This window comes from Carcharodon carcharias, chromosome 18, assembly GCF_017639515.1.
Source record: "Carcharodon carcharias isolate sCarCar2 chromosome 18, sCarCar2.pri, whole genome shotgun sequence".
In the NCBI taxonomy this organism is placed as follows: Eukaryota; Metazoa; Chordata; class Chondrichthyes; order Lamniformes; family Lamnidae; genus Carcharodon; species Carcharodon carcharias.
The window spans coordinates 23,908,901-23,929,030 of NC_054484.1; the positions used below are offsets into that span (position 1 = coordinate 23,908,901).

Here is a 20,130-nt window from a genome sequence, read left to right on the forward strand (position 1 = left end):
TCAGCTATAACTAAGACTGTAAAGACAATAGCATGTTTTATTAAAACAGAAAGCTGTTTGTGTAAGCTTTTACCATGACGAGAAGGAGAATGAAGGAATGCCAAAGGCAGCTTCTTTGTTTAAATTTAAGTAAGAATACTAACCGATGCGGGGAAGTGTAACTTGTTCATTATTTTGTAATATTATGTCAAGGCAAGTTATGCTGACTGAGGTAAATGAATCTGATCATGACTGATGTTCAGCACACTCACTCACTGTGAAATCAAGCAGCTTATCTATCTGTACCTATCCTTATCTCACTCAGTGTTTTCTTTGTCTTCCTGCAAAGAGATTGAAGAAGTACACGTGTGAAAGACAACTTAAAAATCACGAGGGAATACTACTGTTTCACCCCAGTTCATCATAGTTAGATATTCAAAAGCCTGCACACACTCCTCATCATAAGATGCTCAGACTACTTATGGGAGTAGTTGCCATTCTTGTACTCAGGATAATAATTAAGGCAAGGCCTGAAACACCATAATATTAGGAATATACAATTGTGTAGGTAGAGTATGGCATGCAGTGTACTATTTAACCCTTGCCTCATAGTGAACCCTTTTTAAAAATCGTTAAGTTTACACACTTCACAAAAAAAACAAAATCACCAACAATTAATCCCTAGGCAGTTTGTTTTGGGCATTATTTGGGCTGCCTTTTTGCTTTGCATTAAAATGAACTGACACTAAAATAAAACATGCTACAATAAAGCCAGGAGTAGCTTTATTACTATATTAACACGGTAAAACTAAAGCTGAAAGACAACAATTTTAAACAAAAACATTTGTTTTTAGTCAGTCAGTCTTCTCTATCTCCCATTCTGCTTTGTACATTTAAGCACTTTATAAAAGTATAAGCAATTTTAACAAGTTTTGATTTAAGATAATTTCACATAACTTCAAGCCTTTTTTGGTACCGCAAAGAAATATTTTGAAGGTGCAGGAGGCAATTTTTTTCAGCCAACAGCACTGGAATTATCAAAGTCAGTTCAAGTTTTATATACTTTAATATACAGGCAATCTGCGTGCACACATAATATATATACACATGCGAGATAAAGCATCGCCACATTAGGTAGAGTTAATGTAAGGTGTGGCATTTTCAAATAATTGCAGAATGAAATGGCACCATGCTGCTCAGTTGTAAAAAGTTAAATTGGTCTCTATGTCTGAGCTACTTTGAATAAAACTTAAGTGTGTTTAACATTTCTCTAAGATTTTAGTTTGCTATTTGCAAACAGTAGATGCTCTAGGAACAATTACTGAAAAAAGTAAGCTGTACCTCTTGCAGGTGTGCTGATCCTGTTGGGTGGATTATTTGTCCCATGTTGCTCAGATCCCATCCGCTGGTCTTGCTCCAGTTGTAAATTTCGGATTATGCCATCCAGAACACTAAGTTCCATGTTCTGCTCATCTTGGTCACTTGTTTGCTGCCCAATTACTTGTTCCACAACATTACCATCACCTATTAACAGATCAACATTAGGCAGATATTTAAAAGAATATTAACTCTTCCAAAGACTGAGCCAATGACGGGGAATGGAGAACCTGGTGATGGCAGCTATTGGGAATGAAGAGAATGGAGTTGGAGCTGGTCAAAGGCATTCTATACTATATAAGAAATAGGAGCAGCAGCAGGCCATATGGCCCTTAGAACTTACGCTATTTAATAAGATTTTGATTGATCTACCTCTACCTCATTTTGCTGCCCTGGCCCCATATCTCTTGATTCTCATAGTGACCAAGAATCTAGCAATCCATCTTGAATAAACTCAACAACAGAGCATCCACAGCCTTCTGGGATAGGGAATTTCAAAGGCTCACATATGTCAATTATAAAATAAAAAAAAAAACCCACTAGAGCTATACCTTGAGTGCCCTACCATCCATTCTTAATTAGCACATTCGTTTAGATAATATCACCAACTTTAACTTTAACACCTATGTGTTCTATTGTACTATTGTTGTTGACATCTTTTGATGATCTGCTTCTATCACTGCTTGTTTGTCGCTACAACCACACCAACCCCCTCCACCTCTCTGTCTCTCTATCTCTCCGCCCCCCACACACACACCTTAAACCAGCTTATATTTCAGCTCTTTCCTGGACTCGAACTCAAGTTCTGTCGAAGGGTCATGAGGACTCGAAACGTCAACTCTTTTCTTCTCCGCCGATGCTGCCAGACCTGCTGAGTTTTTCCAGGTAATTCTGTTTTTGTTTAAGAAATTTCTCATCTCATCGAAATGGTTGACTCCATATCCTGAGACTATGAGCCCTAGTTCTAGACTCTACAGCCAAAGAAAATTGCCTCTCGGCATCTAGCCAGTCAGATCTCTAAGAATCTTATGCTCTTCAATGAGATTACCTCTCATTCTTCTAAACTAGAGGATATAGGCCCATTTTACTCTACTTATATAACAACCTCTTATTATATAACAATCCTCTCATCCCAGGAATCATTCTAGTGAACTTTAGCCATACAAACAGTTGTCTGGCGGTACAGAACTTGAGTATTGCTTAAAAGAGGAGACTTTTTTGTCGAAGCTTTTTGTCTTGCACTCATCAGCACAATTCACAAGAAAGTGCCAATGTCAGGGGAAAACATCAATTTATATTGTATATGAAGAGTGTGCTGATTGGTTGGCCAGTGGGCTCTGATGGGCAGAGGCGTTGCCATGAAGAATGCACCAGTTGGTGACTGACAGTTAACTGTTAAGGATTGTTTGAAATTTAAACCAGGCAGCTCGACTCTGATTGGTCAAGACATTGCCCTGGGGAATAAACCAGTGAATGGCTGTCACTTATTTTGTTTAGCTGAAAAAGATGCAATGTCTCAGAGTCCACTTGCCAACCAATCAGCACTGTCTTCTCATACAGTATAAATATATTGTTTTCCCTGACATTGACACTTTCTTGCCAATTGGCCTGATGACTACAAGATGAAAAGCTTTGACAAAAAATGTCTCTATTTTCAACGATACTTAACCCTTCTGAAGCAATTATATCCTTCCTTAGGTAAGCAGACCTACACAGTAGAGTACTCCAGGTGTTTTTTTTAATTTATTCATGGGATGTGGACATTGTTGCCTAGGCCAGCATTTATTGCCCATCCCTAACTGCCCTCGAGGTGGTGGTGGTGAGCTGCCTTCTTGAACTGCTGCTGTCCATGTGGTGTAGGTACAACCACAGTGCAGTTACAAGAACTTGTACTTATACAGTGCCTTTAATGTAATAAAACATCCTAGGCACTTCACAGGGGCCATTATAGAACAAAATATGGCACCAATTTACGTAAGGAGATATTAGGGCAGATGACCAAAAGAGACAGCTTTTAAGAAATATCTTAAAGAACGGCAGAGGTGCAGGGGAATTTAGGGAGAGAACTCCAGAAAGTAAGGCCCAGACAGCTGAATTTTACCCAACGATGATGAAAGAATAGCAATATAGCTCCAAGACAAGTGGAGGATTTGCCTCCAAGACAAGTGGAGGTGTTCCCATGTACCCATTGCCTTGTTTTTCCAGGCTTAAAGGTCACCGCTTTCAGAAATGCTGTTGAAGAAGCCTTGCAAAATTGCTGCAATGAATTCTGTAGATGGTACACACTACAGCCACCATGCACCAGTAGCAGAGTGAGTGAATGTTAATGTGGGTGAGGTGCCAATTAAGTGGGCTGCTTTGACCTGGATAGTCTTGAGTTCTGTTGCAGTTGCTTTCATCCAGGCAAATGGTGAATATTACATTACACTCCTGATTTGCACCTTGTAGATGATGGAAATGCTTTAAGTAATCAGGAGGAGCAGATGACGGAAATGCTTTGGGGAATTAGGAGGTGCAAAATAGACAACCTCAGACCTGCTCTTCTAGCCACTGTATTTATATGGCTGGTCCAGTCAAGTTTCTAGTCAACGGTGAACATCCCCCAAGAATGTTGATGGCGGGCAATCAGCAATAATAATGCCACTGAATATCAAGGGAAGGGTCATTAGATTGTCTCTTGTTGAAGGTGATAATTTCATGGCATTTGTTGGCGTGAATGTTACTTTCCACTTATCAGGCCAAGTATGAATGTCAGCCAGGTCTTGTTGCATTTGGACATGGACTGCTTCAGTATCTGAGGAATTGCAAATAGTACTGAACACTGCAAGTACTAGCAAACATCCCCACTTCTGACTATGTTAGGGAGGTCATCAATGAAGCAATTGAAGATGGTTGAACCCAGGACACTTCGTTGAGGAACTCCTGCAGTGATGTCCTGAGGCTGAGATAATTGGCTCCAACAACCACAATCAACTTCCTTTGTGGTAAGTATGACTCCAGTCAGTACTGCTGTTTCTTGATATCATGTGGCGTGAATCAAACCAGCTGAAAGCTGGCATCAGTGCTGCTTGAGGCCTCAAGCGAAGACTGAGATGGATCATGCACTCAACACTTCAGCCTGAAGGTGGTTGCAAACATGTCAGCCTTGTCCTCTGCACTGACGTGCTGGGCTCTACCATCAGTGAGGATGGGGGTGTTTATGGAGTCTCCTCCTCCCGTTAGCTTTTAATTATCCAGCACCATTCATGACTGAAATGTAGCAGGACAGCAGAACTTTTATCTGATCTGTGGATTGTTTAGCTGTCTATAACATGCTGCTTCCACTATTTAACATGTCTGTAGTCCTGTGTTGTAGCTTCACCAGGTTGGTAACTCATTTTTAGGTAAGGCTGGTGTTGCTCCTAGCATGCTTTACTGCACTCCTCATTGAACCAGAGCTGGTCCCCTGGATTGATAATAATAGAGTGGGAGATATGTTTGACCGTGAACTTATAGACTGTGGTGGATTGCAATTCCATTGCTGCTGATGGCCCTCAGTGCTTCATTGATCCCCAGTTTTGAACTGCTAGATCTGTTCTGAATCTATCCCATTTATTATAGTGGTAGTGCCACATAACACCATGCAAGGTGTCCTCAGTGTGAATGTGGAACTTCACTTCCACAAGTGCTATGCGGTATTCACTCCTACCAACACTGTCAAAGACAGGCGCACCTGTAACAGGTAGATTGGTGAGGGCAATGTGAAGTAGGTTTTTCCCTTATGTTGGTTCTCTCATAATCTGCTGCAGCCTTGGTCTGGCAGCTGTTGTCCTTCAGGGCTTAGCTAGCTGTTAGTAGTGGTGCTACTGAGCCACTCTTGGTCATGGGCATTAAAGGCATGGCTGAATTCCCTCCCCGCATCAACATCCTGGGTGTTAGCATTGACCAGAAACTGAACTGGACCCAACCATATATTAATACTGTGGCTACAAGAGTAGGTCAGAGCTGAGAATTCTGCAGCAGATAACTTATCTCACTCCCCAAAGCCTGTCCACCATCAAGATAGGCACAAATCAGGAGTGTGATGGAATACACTTTCCTAGATGAGTGAAGCTCCAACACTCAAGAAGTTCAAACACCATCCATGGCAAAACAGTCCGCTTGATTCCACTTGATTGACAATGTATCCACCAACTCCAACATCTACTCCATCCACGACTGACACACATCAGCAGAATTGTGTACCATCTACAAGATGCATCGCAGCAACTCCCCAAGGCTCTTTCAATAGCACCTTCCAAACCCACGACCTCTAGCACCTAGATCAGGCTTGTCAAACCAGCAGCCCATGAGCCACAAGCCCTTCTATGTGGCCCCCACAGCCAGTAAGACCAATCAGTAAAATTAAAGATTTCTGCAAGGCACTTGCTCCCCTAATCACAGCTTGTTTGTCTCCCATGTTTGCTGCTGATAGGCTCAAAGGAACAGGCTGTGATCGGAGCAGCAGCAAATAACTGCTGCTTTGAATACATGGAGATAGAGAGACAGACTATGGGGCATGTAGAGCCACACTTTCCCCTACACTCTCTCCCCGCTTGCCCCCTCCGCCATATTCCGCCTCCCTTTCCTCCCCCCACCCGCCTCTCACCCCTTTCCCCCAACCGCTCACCACTTCCCTCAGCTCTCACTGCTTTCCACAGCCCTCAGATGCACCTGCATTAAGGCACCACTAAACCTCAGGCCTTGCGCCAAGTCTCTCTTCCCCTCCCATCGCACCCCATCCCCTGCTGATTTAGTGGGCAAGCAGACGAGGGGGTGGTTTGCACACAATGTCCCTGAACCATTCAATAGGTGGGTTTTCAACTAAGATTCTGTTCAGCACGATCCAATTTGTCTTAGCGAAACTGGAGCATTGAATGCCCAACCGTATGAGTTACTGACATTACTTTTACTGTAAGCATCCAATTCAGATACGTGGCTGTCCTAATGTTTACTGTTATCAGCAATCCAAACACAGGGCTGACCTTTCTTATAATGTTAATTATAAGTATGCGCAAGAGGGGTTAAGTGTGTGAAAGGGAGAAGTGAGAGAGTGTGTGTGTGTGTGAGAGTGGTGAGAGGGAAGACAGAGTGTGTCTGACTCATTCTCAGGGTTCTCATTCACCCTCACCCCACACACCATTACACACTCTCATCCACTCTCAGTGAGGGCAAGTGAGTGAGCACCCAAGGCTGGGAGTGAGCTGAACACACACAATCACCCTTTCACACTCTGACGGTCATCTTTATTTACCACATTTTTAAAAAATTAATTTATTGTTGTGACATTTATTTCCTCAGCGAGTAGTTTCTTTTCATAGGAGCTTTTTCTTTTTAAGTTCACATTTAATGTTGTGCCAAACCTTATATTTCAGAAATTTGCTCATTGGCCCCTTGAGTGAAAAAAAATTGAAATGTGGCACCCCCACGCAAAAATGTTGGACAAGCCTGATCTAGAAGGACAAGGGCAGCAGATGCAGACGAACACCACCAGCTGCATGTTTCTCTCCAAGCCACACACCATGCTGACTTGGAACTATAACGCTGTTCCTTCACTGTCGTTATCTTTGGAACTCTGTTCCAAACAGCACTGTGGGAGTACTTACACCACATAGACTGCACAGTTCAAGACGGTAGCTCACCATCACCAAGGGCAGTTAGGGATGGGCAATAAAAATGCTGGCCTAGCCAGCAACACCCATGTCCTGTGAAAGAATTAAAAAAAAGCCTCCCAAGCAGATTACATTCTGTGTCCTTGCTGCCCTCAATTCTTCTACCAGGTGGTGCTCATAGAAACATTGAAAATAAGAGCAGGGTCATTTGGCCCTTCGAGCTTGCTCCACCATTCAATATGATCATGGCTGATCGTCTATCTCAACGCCGTGTTCCTGTTCTCTCCCCATACCTCTTGACACCTTTAGAGTCCAGAAATCTATTTCCTTCTTAAATATATTCAGTGACTTGGCCTCCACAGGCCTTCTGTGGTAGCAAATTCCATGGGTACATATCCCTCTGAGTAAAGAGGTTTCTCCTCATTTCAGTTCGAAATGGTCTACTCCGAATCCTGATACTGTGACCCCTTGTTTTAGATCCCCTAATCAAAGGAAATATTATCCCTGCACCCAGTCTGTCCATTCTTGTCAGAATTGTATATGTTTTAATGAGATCTCCTTTCATTCTTCTAAACTTCACTGAATACAGGCCTAATCGGCCCAATCTCACCACGTACAACAATCCTGCCATCTCAGGAATCAGCCTGGTGAATATTTGCTGCACTTCCTCTGTGACAAGTATATCCTTTCTTAGGTAAGGAGACCAAAATTGCACACAATACCCCGGGTGTCGTCTCACTAAGGCCCAGTACAGTTGCTGTAAGACATCTTTGCTCCTGTACTCAAGTCCTCTCGCAATGAAGGCCAACATACCATTTGCCTTCTTAAGTACTTGCTGCACCTGCACGCTTGCTTTCAGTGATTGGTGGACTAGGACATCCAGGTCCCTTTGAACATCAACATTTCCCAATCTATCACTATTTAAATAATACTCTGCCATTCTATTTTTCCTACCAAAGTGGATAACTTCACACTTATCCACATTACACTGCATCTGGAATGTATTTGCCCACTCACTCAATCTGTCTAAATCGCCTTGAAGCCTCTTAACACCCTCCTCATCGCTCACATTCCCACCATGTTTCATGTCTTCAGCAAACTTGGAAATGTTACATTTGGTTCCTTCAATTAAATCATTGACATATATTGTGAATATCTGGGCCCCCAAGTACTGATCACTGCAGTACCCCACTAGTCACTGCCTGCTATTCCGAAAAAGACCCATTCATTCCTACTTCCATTTATTTCCTGCCTGCTAACCAATTCTCAATCCATGCCATTATATTATCCTCAATCCCATGTGCTTTAATTTTACACACTACCTCTTATGTGGGACTTTATCAAAAGCTTTCTGAAAATCCAAATACACCACATTCACTGGTTCTCCCTTATCTGTTCTGCTAGTTACATCCTCAAAGACCTCCAGTAGGTTTGTCAAACATGATTGCCCTTTCAGAAATCCATGTTGACTTTGTCTAATCCTGTTGATATTTTCCAAGTGCGATGTAATCACATTCTTTATAATAGACACTAGCATTTTCCCTGCTCCTGAGGTTAGGCTAACAGGTCCGTAATTTGCTGTTTTCTCCTTCCCTCCCTCTTTAAAAAGTGAGGTTACATTTGCCACCCTCCAAGCTGCCGCGTCTGTTCCAGAATCTTCAGAATTTTGGATGATGACAACCAACACATCCATTATTTCCACGTCCACCTCCTTTAATACTTTGGGATGTAGATTATCGGGCCCTGGGGATTTATAAGCTTTCAGTTAATTTCTCCAGTACTATTATTTTAGTAATACTAGTTTCCTTCAATTTTTCCTTCTCATAGACCCTTGGTTCCTTAGTATTTCTGGGAAGTTATTTGTGACTTCCTTCATGAAGACAAAACTAAAGTAGTTGTTTAATTGCTCTGCCTTTCCTTGTTTTCTATTATAAATTATCCAGTCTCAGACTGTAAGAGACCTACATTTGTTTACAACATGGTGAACTACTGATTCCGCTGCTGACCTGGTGCCATGAGGCTTCAATGGGTCTAAAGTCAATGCTAAGGACTCCCAGGGCCACACCCTCCCAATTATATGCTGTCATCTCTAATTGATCTGTCCAAAGAATGGTGATGCAGAAGTCTTGGACATTTTCTGGAAGGCATGATTTTGAGTGTATGATTATGTCAGAAACTTGCTAAGTCTGTGGGACAGTTCTCCCAATTTTGGCACAAGTCCCCACATGAATGAGAAGGACCAGTAGGCAGGGTTAACTGGGCTGATTGTGTCTATGTCATATCTCGTGCTTACACCAATTCCACATGGTCCACCCATTTTATTCTTATTAGAAGTTTTCATAGCAATTTGATACAACTGGATGGTTTCCTAGGTCATTTCAGATGGCAGTTAAGAGTCAACCATGTTACTACGATCTGAAGTCACATGCAGGTCAAACTAGGTAATGGTGGCAAAGTTTCTTCTTTAAAGCAACGGTAACCAGCTTGACACAACTGTGGACAGCTGATTGGGACACTCCACCAAGATCCCCCACCGACCCCTGGAAAAAGCCGCTCAATATTCCTGGCTATAGGGTATTCAGATGAGATAGGAAGGAGGATAGAAGAGGAGGGGTGGGGCTCGCAATATTGATCAAGAAATCAGTTATAAAAGTGAGGGGGGGGATGTTATCTTGGAAGGATCATCAAATGGGGCCATATGGACAGAAGTAAAAAACAGAAAAGGGGCAAATATGCTGTTTGGTGTGTATTACAGCCCCCAAACAAATAGTCAGTAAGGGATAGAGGATCAAATATGTAATCAAATTTCAGGCTTGTGTAAGAATAATGAGACAGTAATCGTAGGGGATTTTAACTGCCCAAATATTAACTGGGATTGTTTTAGTGTGCAAAGTAGTGAGGGAGCAAAATTCTTAAGTTGCATCCAGGAGAACCTTTTTAGCTAGTACATAGAAAGCCCAACAAGGGAGGGGGCAGTTATGGACCTAATATTCAGAAATGAGCCCGGGCAGGTGGAAGGCATATCAGTGGGGGAGGAATTTGGAGAAAGTGACCATAACTGTTAGACTTAGGATGGTTATGGAAAAGGATAAGGTTGGACTGGGAATAAAAGGTCTAAACTGGGGAAAGGCTAATTTTACTAAGGCTGAGGTATGATTTGGCCCAAGTGGACTGGGAGCAGCTACTCGCAAATAAAACTGTGTCAAAGCACTGGGAGGCATTCAAGGAGGAAACAGCAGGAGTACAGGGCAAATACATTCCCGTAAAGACAAAGTGGGGGACCAAGTCCGGAGAACCCTGGATGTCAAGGGACATAAAGGTTAGGATTAAGGAAAAAAGAGGAGCTTATGGCAGATACCAAGGATTCAATACGGCAGAATCCCTAGAGGAGTGTAAAAAGTGCACGAGGAGACTTAAAAAGGAAATTAGGAAAGCTGCAAGAGTGCATGGGTAGAATAAAGGAAAACCCAAAGGGTTTTTTAAAATATATAAAGAGCAAGAGAATAACTAGGGAAAGAGTAGGGCCAACTAGGGACCAAAGGGGTAATCTTGAATGGATCCAGAAGAAGTGGGTACAGTCCTCAACGAATACTTTGTGTCAGACTTCACAATGGAAAAGGAATGCACAGGCATAGACATCAGGGTGGAGGACTGTGAAATAGTAGAGGAAATTAAGAGAGAGAGAGCGCGAGCGAGCGCGAGAGCGAGAGAGCACAAAAGAGCGAAAGAGAGAGAGAGAGAGCGAAAGAGAGAGAGAGAGAGCGAGCGAGAGCGAGAGAGAAGGTATTAGCAGGTTTAGTGGCCTTAAAAGTGGATAAATCCACAGGCCCGGAAGAGATGTATCCCAGGCTGTTGAGGGAGGCAAAGGAAGAGATGTCAGGGGCCCTGGCAATAATTTTCGAATCCTCTCTAGCCACAGGTGAGGTGCCAGAGGACTGCTAATGTTATCCCATTATTAAAAAAAGGAGGAAGGGATAGACCAGGAAATTACAGGCCCCTCAGTCTAACCTTGGTGGTGGAGAAGTTACTAGAAAGAATTCCGAGGGACAGAATATATCTGCACTTGAAGAGACATGGATTAATCAGGGATAGTAAGCATGGATTTGTTAAGGGAAGGTCATGTTTTACAAATTTGACTGAACTTTCTGAGGAGGTAATCAGGAGTGTTGATGAGGGTAATACATTTGATGTGGTCTACATGGACTTTAGCAAGGCTTTTTATGACAGACTGATCAAGAAAGTTAAGAGCCCATGGGATCCAAGGCAAAGTGGCACACTGGATCCAAAACTGGCTGAGAGGCCGGACACAGAGGGTGATGGTACAGGGGTGTTTCTGTGACTGGAAGTGTGTTTCCAGTGGGGTTCCGCGGGGCTCGGTGTTGGGGCCCTCGCTGTTTGTGTTGTAAATAAATGATCTGGGCTTAAATGTCGGGGGTATGATCAAGAAATTTGCAGATGACGCAAAAAATGGTAGGATGATAAATAGTAATGTAGGATCAAAATCCCCTCCAACTGTGAAATTTATGAAACATAATTTCAAACCCACGGATATGTTTTGACCTCTCATGATTGGATCTATAAATTTCAAAAAGATGAGCTACAGTCAGCGGTACAGGGCTGGGCAGCAAGCGGTTAAATTCAGACATTTAGTGAAAACACACCGACTCATCAAAAGGGTTTGGACATTGACTAACACGATCAAGAAGGCTGATTACCCAATACAGTGGCACAAAGGACTTATCATCAATACAATACACTCAAGGAATTATTCAACCATCACAGGCAATAGCACTGGAAAAGAGTCATTCAATACCTCATTAACTTTGGAGCCCAGGTGCTGTTAATGTGCCACCTCAAACAGCAGGAGAATGGCTTATACAATGAGCAATGAAAATGGATAATATTTGTCTGGATACATTTTCCATAGAAAACCCTGTACTGTTTCAACTAGCAGGAGCTGACGACATTTCTGGAATTTGCATGGGATCAACTAAGTGGACACTGGAACAACAGGAAACATGTCTGAGTTAAATTATTACAAAAGAAGCATAGATCTGAGATTTTGGGCTGCAATCGGAAGGAGGGTCGAGTTTGGTCACCTTGACTCAGGTCTACAGTCAACACCGGACAGACCTACCGTGTTGGGGATTGTAAATTTTAGCCAAATCATAGTGATATTGGTCTGAGTGTTTTGTGAAAATTTGGGGGAAAAACTTGTTTTGCCAGTACCTTGAAACTTGTTTCAGCCATATCTTGGTGATGTTGGTCTGAGGGTTTTTTTCTTAAACCTCTTGTTTGAGGACAGGAGGTCGTGTGTGCCTGTGTTTTGTAAGTTTTAACCAAGTCATGGTCACTTTGTGTCAGGTTCTGGGAAAAAGTTATTTCAAATTTTGGGTTTTGTACTGTGGGATTGTGGGTGATTCAATAAAGCAATTGTGAATTATCAGAAGAAACTTGTCTCGTTCGTCATTCTGTTCAAGCCATACACTTGTGAATCTGGTGTCCCGAACTGGATGCGGGGAGGGTGTCCAAGGCAAAAGAGGAACCCCTACAGAATTGGTGATTATGACAGGACACCAGTAGGTGGTATGGAGGGACAGATAGTACTGTGAACAAAATGGGGGAAGAAAAGTGATCCTCCCATGACAATGGAAATGAGGTTACAAAAGCATATCTGCGAGAAGCTAAAGCCAAGCGAGGCTCCTTTAAGGGAAATAGCTAATTCAGAGGATCCATTAGGATGGGTCAAGGGGTGGACTGAGTCATCCCAAAGGCAAAAGAAGATAGAAAAGGCAGTGTGGTTATATGGATACGGCCATCATCACGTATAGGCCAGCGTGAAAATATTAAACCAGAGGAAACAAGCCTAAACAGGGAAGTGTTAGTTAAATGTTTGACGAAGGAACTTGGGGAACTAAAGGCAGAAAGAGCCGCTGAACAGTCAGGGCACGAACAGACAGTAAGCTCTTATCAGGGCCAGATCTCTTAAGATAGAGGAAGAGAGAAGCAAGTACTGGAGGTTATATTATGAGGTCAAGGCACAGCTCAGGACTTGAAGGCTGAGTGTGAGGGTATAAAGGTTGCTTACTATTTGGTAAAGGAACAGAAAAGGGTCAAGGTCCCTGGAGTAGCGAAGTTTCTAATAAGGAGGTCCAGACACTGCTCACTGAGTGCCTGGAGGCGGAAGACAGGGTCGCTTTTGAAGAAGTTGTGTTCTTCCAAGAATGGATGGAGGAGAAAAAGCTAAGAACTGAAAAGGTAACAGGCCTTTTGGTTATAACAGTTTATTGTGCTGAAAAATGTGGCAAGGTTTTTCAAGAGTCAGAGAATGTAATATACAGGGCAAGCAAGGGAATTGGGAACTTAAAAGGGAAAATGACCAGGCAGCAGGTACTGGTCCCTGCTGAGATGAGCTCTGTCAGCAAGACCATGGTCCAGCTGTTTGCCTAAGGTTTGAGATATAACAGAAACTCTGGGATTAAAGAAAATGGTTAGGGGAAATTAAGAAATTAAGTTGATAGACCCACAGTATAGTTAAAATGCTGTGTGAACAGTAAAAGCAACTTTATGCATATATAAGTGGGTTCAGTTTCTGTTTGTGTATTTTAATTGACTTTGTGCGTCTGTGCTCCAGTGTTCAGTGCCTGTCACTGGGTGAACATTGGAAGTATTAAATCCAATTGTGCTATTCTTTTGTGCTGAGTGTGTGTGTGTGTGTGTATGTGTGTGTGTGCGCGCGCGCGCCTGCGAGAAACAGACACGGTCTTTTGTCTCTGATTTCTCTGTGCATTTGCAAGTCTGTGTCACTTAGAAATTCTTTAACCCCTTGCGGTCTGTTTCTGTATGTGGCTTTAAATCAGTTGGTTGTTTAATGTGTTTCAAAAGCTGTATTTTTTTTTCAACTGGTTAAGTGAGAAAGATGTTATGATAACTTGAATATTGGACTGTAAAAAAACAATTGTGTTTTTTGGTCTGAGAGCAAAAGAAATAAAGTGGGGTCCTCTCCCATGCTGTGTGAGGCTGCTGTGAAATTTAAATTTTGTCCGAAGTTAGGATGTTGTACTGTGAAAATTCACCTCTCTCTTTAGTTCCTACTTACAGGTGTTTCAAAAGGTACCTTGAAGAAAGACGACCTTGGGAACCCAGGGCTATTTTCTTTTGTTTCTTTGTAAAACGTGTGCTACGTTCATTGATTTGAGTTGATAACTTTAAAGGAATACTTTGGAGATACAGTTGGATGCTTCCAAAAGGGAGAGAATGTGTGTGTAATAAAGATTTTGTGTGGATGATTATGTTTTAAAATTTCTCCTGAAACAGATTTTTACAGTAGTAAGTTTTACTACTTTTGAGTTAAAGTAAATTTCACAATGGGAATTGTGATATCTACCTTAAAAGGGAGTAATGAAGTAAAATCTTCAAGGCAGGAGCCTGGAGTCATGATTATTGACCAGAATCATGATTCCAGGGTATTTTGATAAACATGTGGGAATTTTAATCCAGGTACGAATTCACACCTGAGAGGGAGGTTGTTTTAATGTTTGGTAGGGTTGATTGGAACCTGGGATATTTGAAGTGATCATGGCTAATCCTAACCGGATTGGTTTTGGGTTAGAAACTTCTTGCAAAGTTTAAGGATTTGAAAATTTTGTCCCTAGAAAAGAGAAAATTTTGAGATTGGATACTGCTAATTGGAACTTGTGTTCAGACTGCAAATAGTAGGAGAAATAAAAAAGAGAGCTTGGAAATTTAAACAATTGGAAGGAGAATGTTAAGAAATCTGAGCAAATGTATACAAGATATCATGAGAATTCAAAACGTACAAACAGTTTCTGTTTCTTAAAATTTATTTACATTGGGATTACAAAATTTTTAAGTTGCTCAATTGTCAGATAGGTTTGGACAATTAACCCATTTTGCTCCAAGCAAAATAGATCTTTTGTGTTTTTCTTACAGGCAAACGGCAAGTAACAAGATCTGCAGTTGCTTCGACAAAGTGGTCATGGAAGGAATTGATTTTGGCACTAATGTTCAGATCCATCCCTGGATCTGTATTGCTCCTCATTTTTTGTTATTGTGCAATTCATTACTGTATTATATTTACTGTGTTTAAGAAGTCGTAGATGTAAGAAAGCCTGACGTCTGTACGATTACATGCAATTGCAAAGAGAAGGAATGCTGAAAAATGGGTAAATGCTTAGATAAATGTGTACATAACGTAGTTAGTTAAGGGGGAGGAAACACTTAGTCATCCATGATTGGCAAAAAAAAATGTGAACGAGCAGCAATATCTCATTTTGGGTATGATATCTTGCCATTACCCAAGCATTTAACAAAACTGGTAAAGAAAGATGGAGCTTTCACAAAAACATTATTATACTCTCCAACAGGAAAATAGTAAAATGAGAGATGAGGTCAGGGAGATCACTAATCCTTTTGGTGGGATATTGGTCTCAATATTGAAGCCCCTCTTGCATTTGAATTGTGTCACATATATTAGCAATTGTACAGTTAGTTATGGTGTTATATTTACTTATACTATCTTGTAAATTAAAACATAAGGCAAAACAGGTAAAATTGGAAGGGTTATTTAAAGGGTAATTTGAGTTGATGGATTCAAATGCATAGACTCTATTAAAAATGTAAGGTTTGGCTAGAACCTGCAAATAACTCATCACGGCAGAAAATTCATCAGCAGTTATATCTCATTTAAGGTATAAAAGAGTTAAAGGAGGGAGATGTAGGATCAAAATCCCCTCCAACTGGGAAGCTTATGGAACATAATTTCAAACCCACGGACATGTTTTGACCTCATGATTGGAACTATAAATTTCAAAAAGATAAGCTGCAGTCAGCAGTACAGGTTTGGGCAGCAAGGGGTTAATTCAGACATTTAGTGAAAACACTGACTCATCAAAAGGGTTTGGACATTGACTAACGTGATCAAGAAGTCTGATCACCCAATATAATGGCATAAAGGACATATCATCAATACACTCAAGGAATTATTCAACCACTAGACAACAGTACTGGAATAGGGTCATTTAAACTCTCATTAACTCTTTGGAGCCAGGTGCTGTTACTGTGCCACCTCAAACAGCAGGAGAATTGCTCATACAATGAGAACTGGTAATATTTGCCTGGATACATCTTCCATGGAAAACCCTGTATTATTTCAACTAGCAGGAGCTGATGACATTTATCTGGACTTTGCTTGGAATCATGCAAAAAATGGACACTGGAACAACAGGAAATATGTTTTGGCATGTCTGATTTAAACTATTATAAAAGAGGAGCAGATCTGAGGTTTTGGGCTCAGAAGGAGGGTCGAGTATGGTCAGCTTAACTCAGGCCTACAGTCAACACCGGACAGACCAGCCGTGTTGAGGATTAAAAACAAGAACAGAATTACCTGGAAAAACTCAGCAGGTCTGGCAGCGTCGGCGGAGAAGAAAAGAGTTGACATTTCGAGTCCTCATGACCCTTCAATAGAACTGAGTGAATCCAAGGAAGGGGTGAAATATAAGCTGGTTTAAGGTGTGTGTGTGTGTGTGTGTGGGGGGGGGGGGGGGGGGGGGGGGGGGGGGGTGGTGGTTTGGGTTGGGGGGAGAGAGGTGGGGGGCTTGGTGTGGTTGTAGGGACAAACAAGCAGTGATAGAAGCAGATCATCAAAAGATGTCACAGACAACAGAACAAAAGAACACATAGGTGTTAAAGTTGGTGATATTATCTAAACGAATGTGCTAATTAAGAATGGATGGTAGGGCACTTAAGGTATAGCTCTAGTGGGGGTGGGGGAGCATTAAAGATTTAAAAATATTTAAAAATAATGGAGATAGGTGGGAAAAGAAAAATCTATATAATTTATTGGAAAAAACAAAAGGAAGGGGGAAGAAATAGAAAGGGGGTGGGGATGGAGGAGGGAGCTCAAGACCTAAAGTTGTTGAACTCAATATTCAGTCCGGAAGGCTGTAAAGTGCCTAATCGGAAGATGAGGTGTTGTTCCTCCAGTTTGCGTTGGGCTTCACTGGAACAATGCAGCAAGCCAAGGACAGACATGTGGGCAAGAGAGCAGGGTGGAGTGTTAAAATGGCAAGCGACAGGGAGGTTTGGATCTTTCTTGCGGACAGACCGCAGATGTTCTGCAAAGCGGTCGCCCAGTTTACGTTTGGCCTCTCCAATATAGAGGAGAGCACATTGGGAGCAACGAATGCAGTAGACTAAGTTGGGGGAAATGCAAGTGAAATGCTCCTTCGGTCTCCTCTACATTGGAGAGACCAAACGTAAACTGGGCGACCGCTTTGCAGAACACCTGCGGTCTGTCCGCAAGAATGACCCAAACCTCCCTGTCACTTGCCATTTTAACACTCCACCCTGCTCTCTTGCCCACAAGTCTGTCCTTGGCTTGCTGCATTGTTCCAGTGAAGCCCAACGCAAACTGGAGGAACAACACCTCATCTTCCGATTAGGCACTTTACAGCCTTCCGGACTGAATATTGAGTTCAACAACTTTAGGTCTTGAGCTCCCTCCTCCATCCCCACCCCCTTTCTGTTTCTTCCTCCTTCCTTTTGTTTTTTCCAATAAATTATATAGATTTTTCTTTTCCCACCTATCTCCATTATTTTTAAATATTTTTAAATCTTTTATGCTCCCCCCACCCCCACTAGAGCTATACCTTGAGTGCCCTACCATCCATTCGTAATTAGCACATTCGTTTAGATAATATCACCAACTTTAACACCTATGTGTTCTTTTGTTCTGTTGTCTGTGACATCTTTTGATGATCTGCTTCTATCACTGCTTGTTTGTCCCTACAACCACACCAACCCCCTCCACTTCTCTCCCCGCACCCAAACCCCCCCCCCACCAAACACCTTAAACCAGCTTATATTTCACCCCTCTCCTTGGATTCACCCAGTCCTGCTGAAGGGTCATGAGAACTCGAAATGTCAACTCTTTTCTTCTCCGCCGATGCTGCCAGACCTGCTAAGTTTTTCCAGGTAATTCTGTTTTTGTTTTGGATTTCCAGCATCCGCAGTTTTTTTGTTTTTATCTCTGTGTTGAGGATTATATGTTTCAGCCATATCTTGGTGATATTGGTCTGAAGGTTTGTTTCCAGACAGGACGTAGTATTTTGCCTGTGTTTTTATAAGTTTTAACCAAGTCATGGTCATTTTGTATCAGGCTCTGGGAATAAATATGTTTTAAATTTGGGGCTTTGTACTGTGAGGTTGTTGGTGATTCAAGAAAACAATTGCGAATAATCAGAAGAAACTTGTCTCACTGGTCAACCTATTCAAGCCATATGCTTGTGAATCTGGTGTCCCGAACCCAAGTGTGGGGAGGGTCTATGAGGGAAATGGGGAACCCCTACAGTGAAGAGGATAGCCATAAACTGCAGGAAGTTAACAATGGACTGGTCAGGTGGGCAGAGCAGTGGCAAATGGAATTCAACCCAGAGAAGTGTGAGGTAATGCACTTGGGGAGGGCTAACAAGGCAAGGGCTCTATGCCCTAGCACTATGAACGCTAGGAACCTGGAAAGTACTGAAAATCAGAGGGATCTTGGTGTGCATATCCACAGGTCCCTGAAGGTAGCAGGGTAGGTAGATAAGATGGTTAAGAAGGCATATTGGATACTTGCCTTTATTAGCCGAGGCATAGAATACAAGAGCAGGGAGGTTATGCTGGAACTGTATAAAATGCTGGTTAGGTCACAATAGGATTACTGCATGCAGTTCTGGTCACCACATCATAGGAAGGATGTGATTGCACTGGAGATGGTGCAGAGGAGACTTACCAGGATGCTGCCTGGGCTGGAGGGTCTGAGCTATGAGGGAAGATTGGATATGCTGGGGTTGCTTTCCATGGAGCAGCAAAGGTTGAGAGGGGACCTGATAGAGGTGTATAAGATTATGATGGGCAGAGATAGGGTGGATAGGAAGGCACTTTTTCCATTATGATCTCAGGCCCAATCATCTGACAAATGGAGGTCACAGTTTCCCTGGAGAGGCGGAGCCTCCTTCAGCATCACACCGCAGAAACGTTGCTGCATTGCTGCCTGTAAACCGTGGCAACAGGATAGTGGCCACTTCTGCAACACCTTCCGCCTTGGACTACCTGCTGTCCCGGCGCCCCTAGAAGCTGCATGGGGACACCTGGCCTTCTCTCCCTTCTGCCCCTCTTTTCCTCCTCAGAGGACGTGTCACTCAGTAGAGAGCACAATCCCCATTACCAGGGTAACAGAAGACTGTCTGGTGCCTGGAAGGATCCACACAGTCAAAACCCTCCAGGAGCCTTGGAGACACCAATGAGTTCTGAAATGGAACCTAGAAATGCTAAAACTGAAGCTTAGAACAGAAATGAAGCTGTCAAATTCAAATATACAACGAGCAGCAAACTAACTCCTAAACTCCTCACTACTCAATAGGAAATGATGTGGACCATTTTTATCCTGCTCTTGGATGAGGTTTCGTTAAAAGTGAGCTGCCCATCTTCCTGTGCGACGAGCACGAAATCACATAGGCAACGTAAAATTGTGGTCAACTGCATTTTTAACAGCCTTAAATGGCACTTTAATTGATGGTGGGTGTGGCTCTGACACCCAAGTGCACACGTTGTGCGCTATATCATAGCTGTTCAGGTGCGCACCTACCCGCGAGGCGTAAAATTCTGCCCATAACATTTTTCTCTCTGTGGAAAACAATTAACAATCACTCTTTAAAAATTAGATCAAGAAATCCTGAATAATTTGGCATTGCACAACTGAACATATATAGTGTAATGTACTTTGCATCTTATAAGGGCAAAACTGCACAAAATCAGAACTAAAGCTACAAACTTTAATAATGCCTGCTTGTTCAGTCAGTAGATGAAGACAGGATTTAAGCAATACCATTAGTTAATGACATGATCATGCCCAGTAAAGATATATCATATTCCTAATTTTCAAGAAATGGACTTCATTCAATATGGACTCTGGATAGTGTACTGCAAAGATGGCTGCCAAAAGTCAGGTGTTCTTTTGTTACTTCTAAATAGACAAAGATTAACATGTCTGAACATGTTTCTGGAAAATCATTAAAATCTAAGTGTCCATGGGTGGAAGGCACTTCCTTGAAAAGACATTCAAAATGTGAAACCACTT

General features: G+C 42.3%; 1 protein-coding gene across 4 annotated transcripts in view; it reads right to left on the minus strand.

Annotated features, from left to right (window-relative positions):
- Window positions 1-20,130, minus strand: part of LOC121290609 (bromodomain and WD repeat-containing protein 3-like) — a 181,341-nt gene that overhangs the window by 86,764 nt on the left and 74,447 nt on the right. For all 4 annotated transcript variants that reach the window (XR_005945850.1, XM_041211275.1, XM_041211274.1 and 1 more), the window contains one exon: window positions 1,321-1,503. Coding sequence is in view for 3 of the 4 variants with exons in the window: in XM_041211275.1 (XP_041067209.1) it covers window positions 1,321-1,503 (183 nt within the window). In the remaining variant the exon portion in view is untranslated. The remainder of the gene's footprint in view (window positions 1-1,320; window positions 1,504-20,130) is intronic.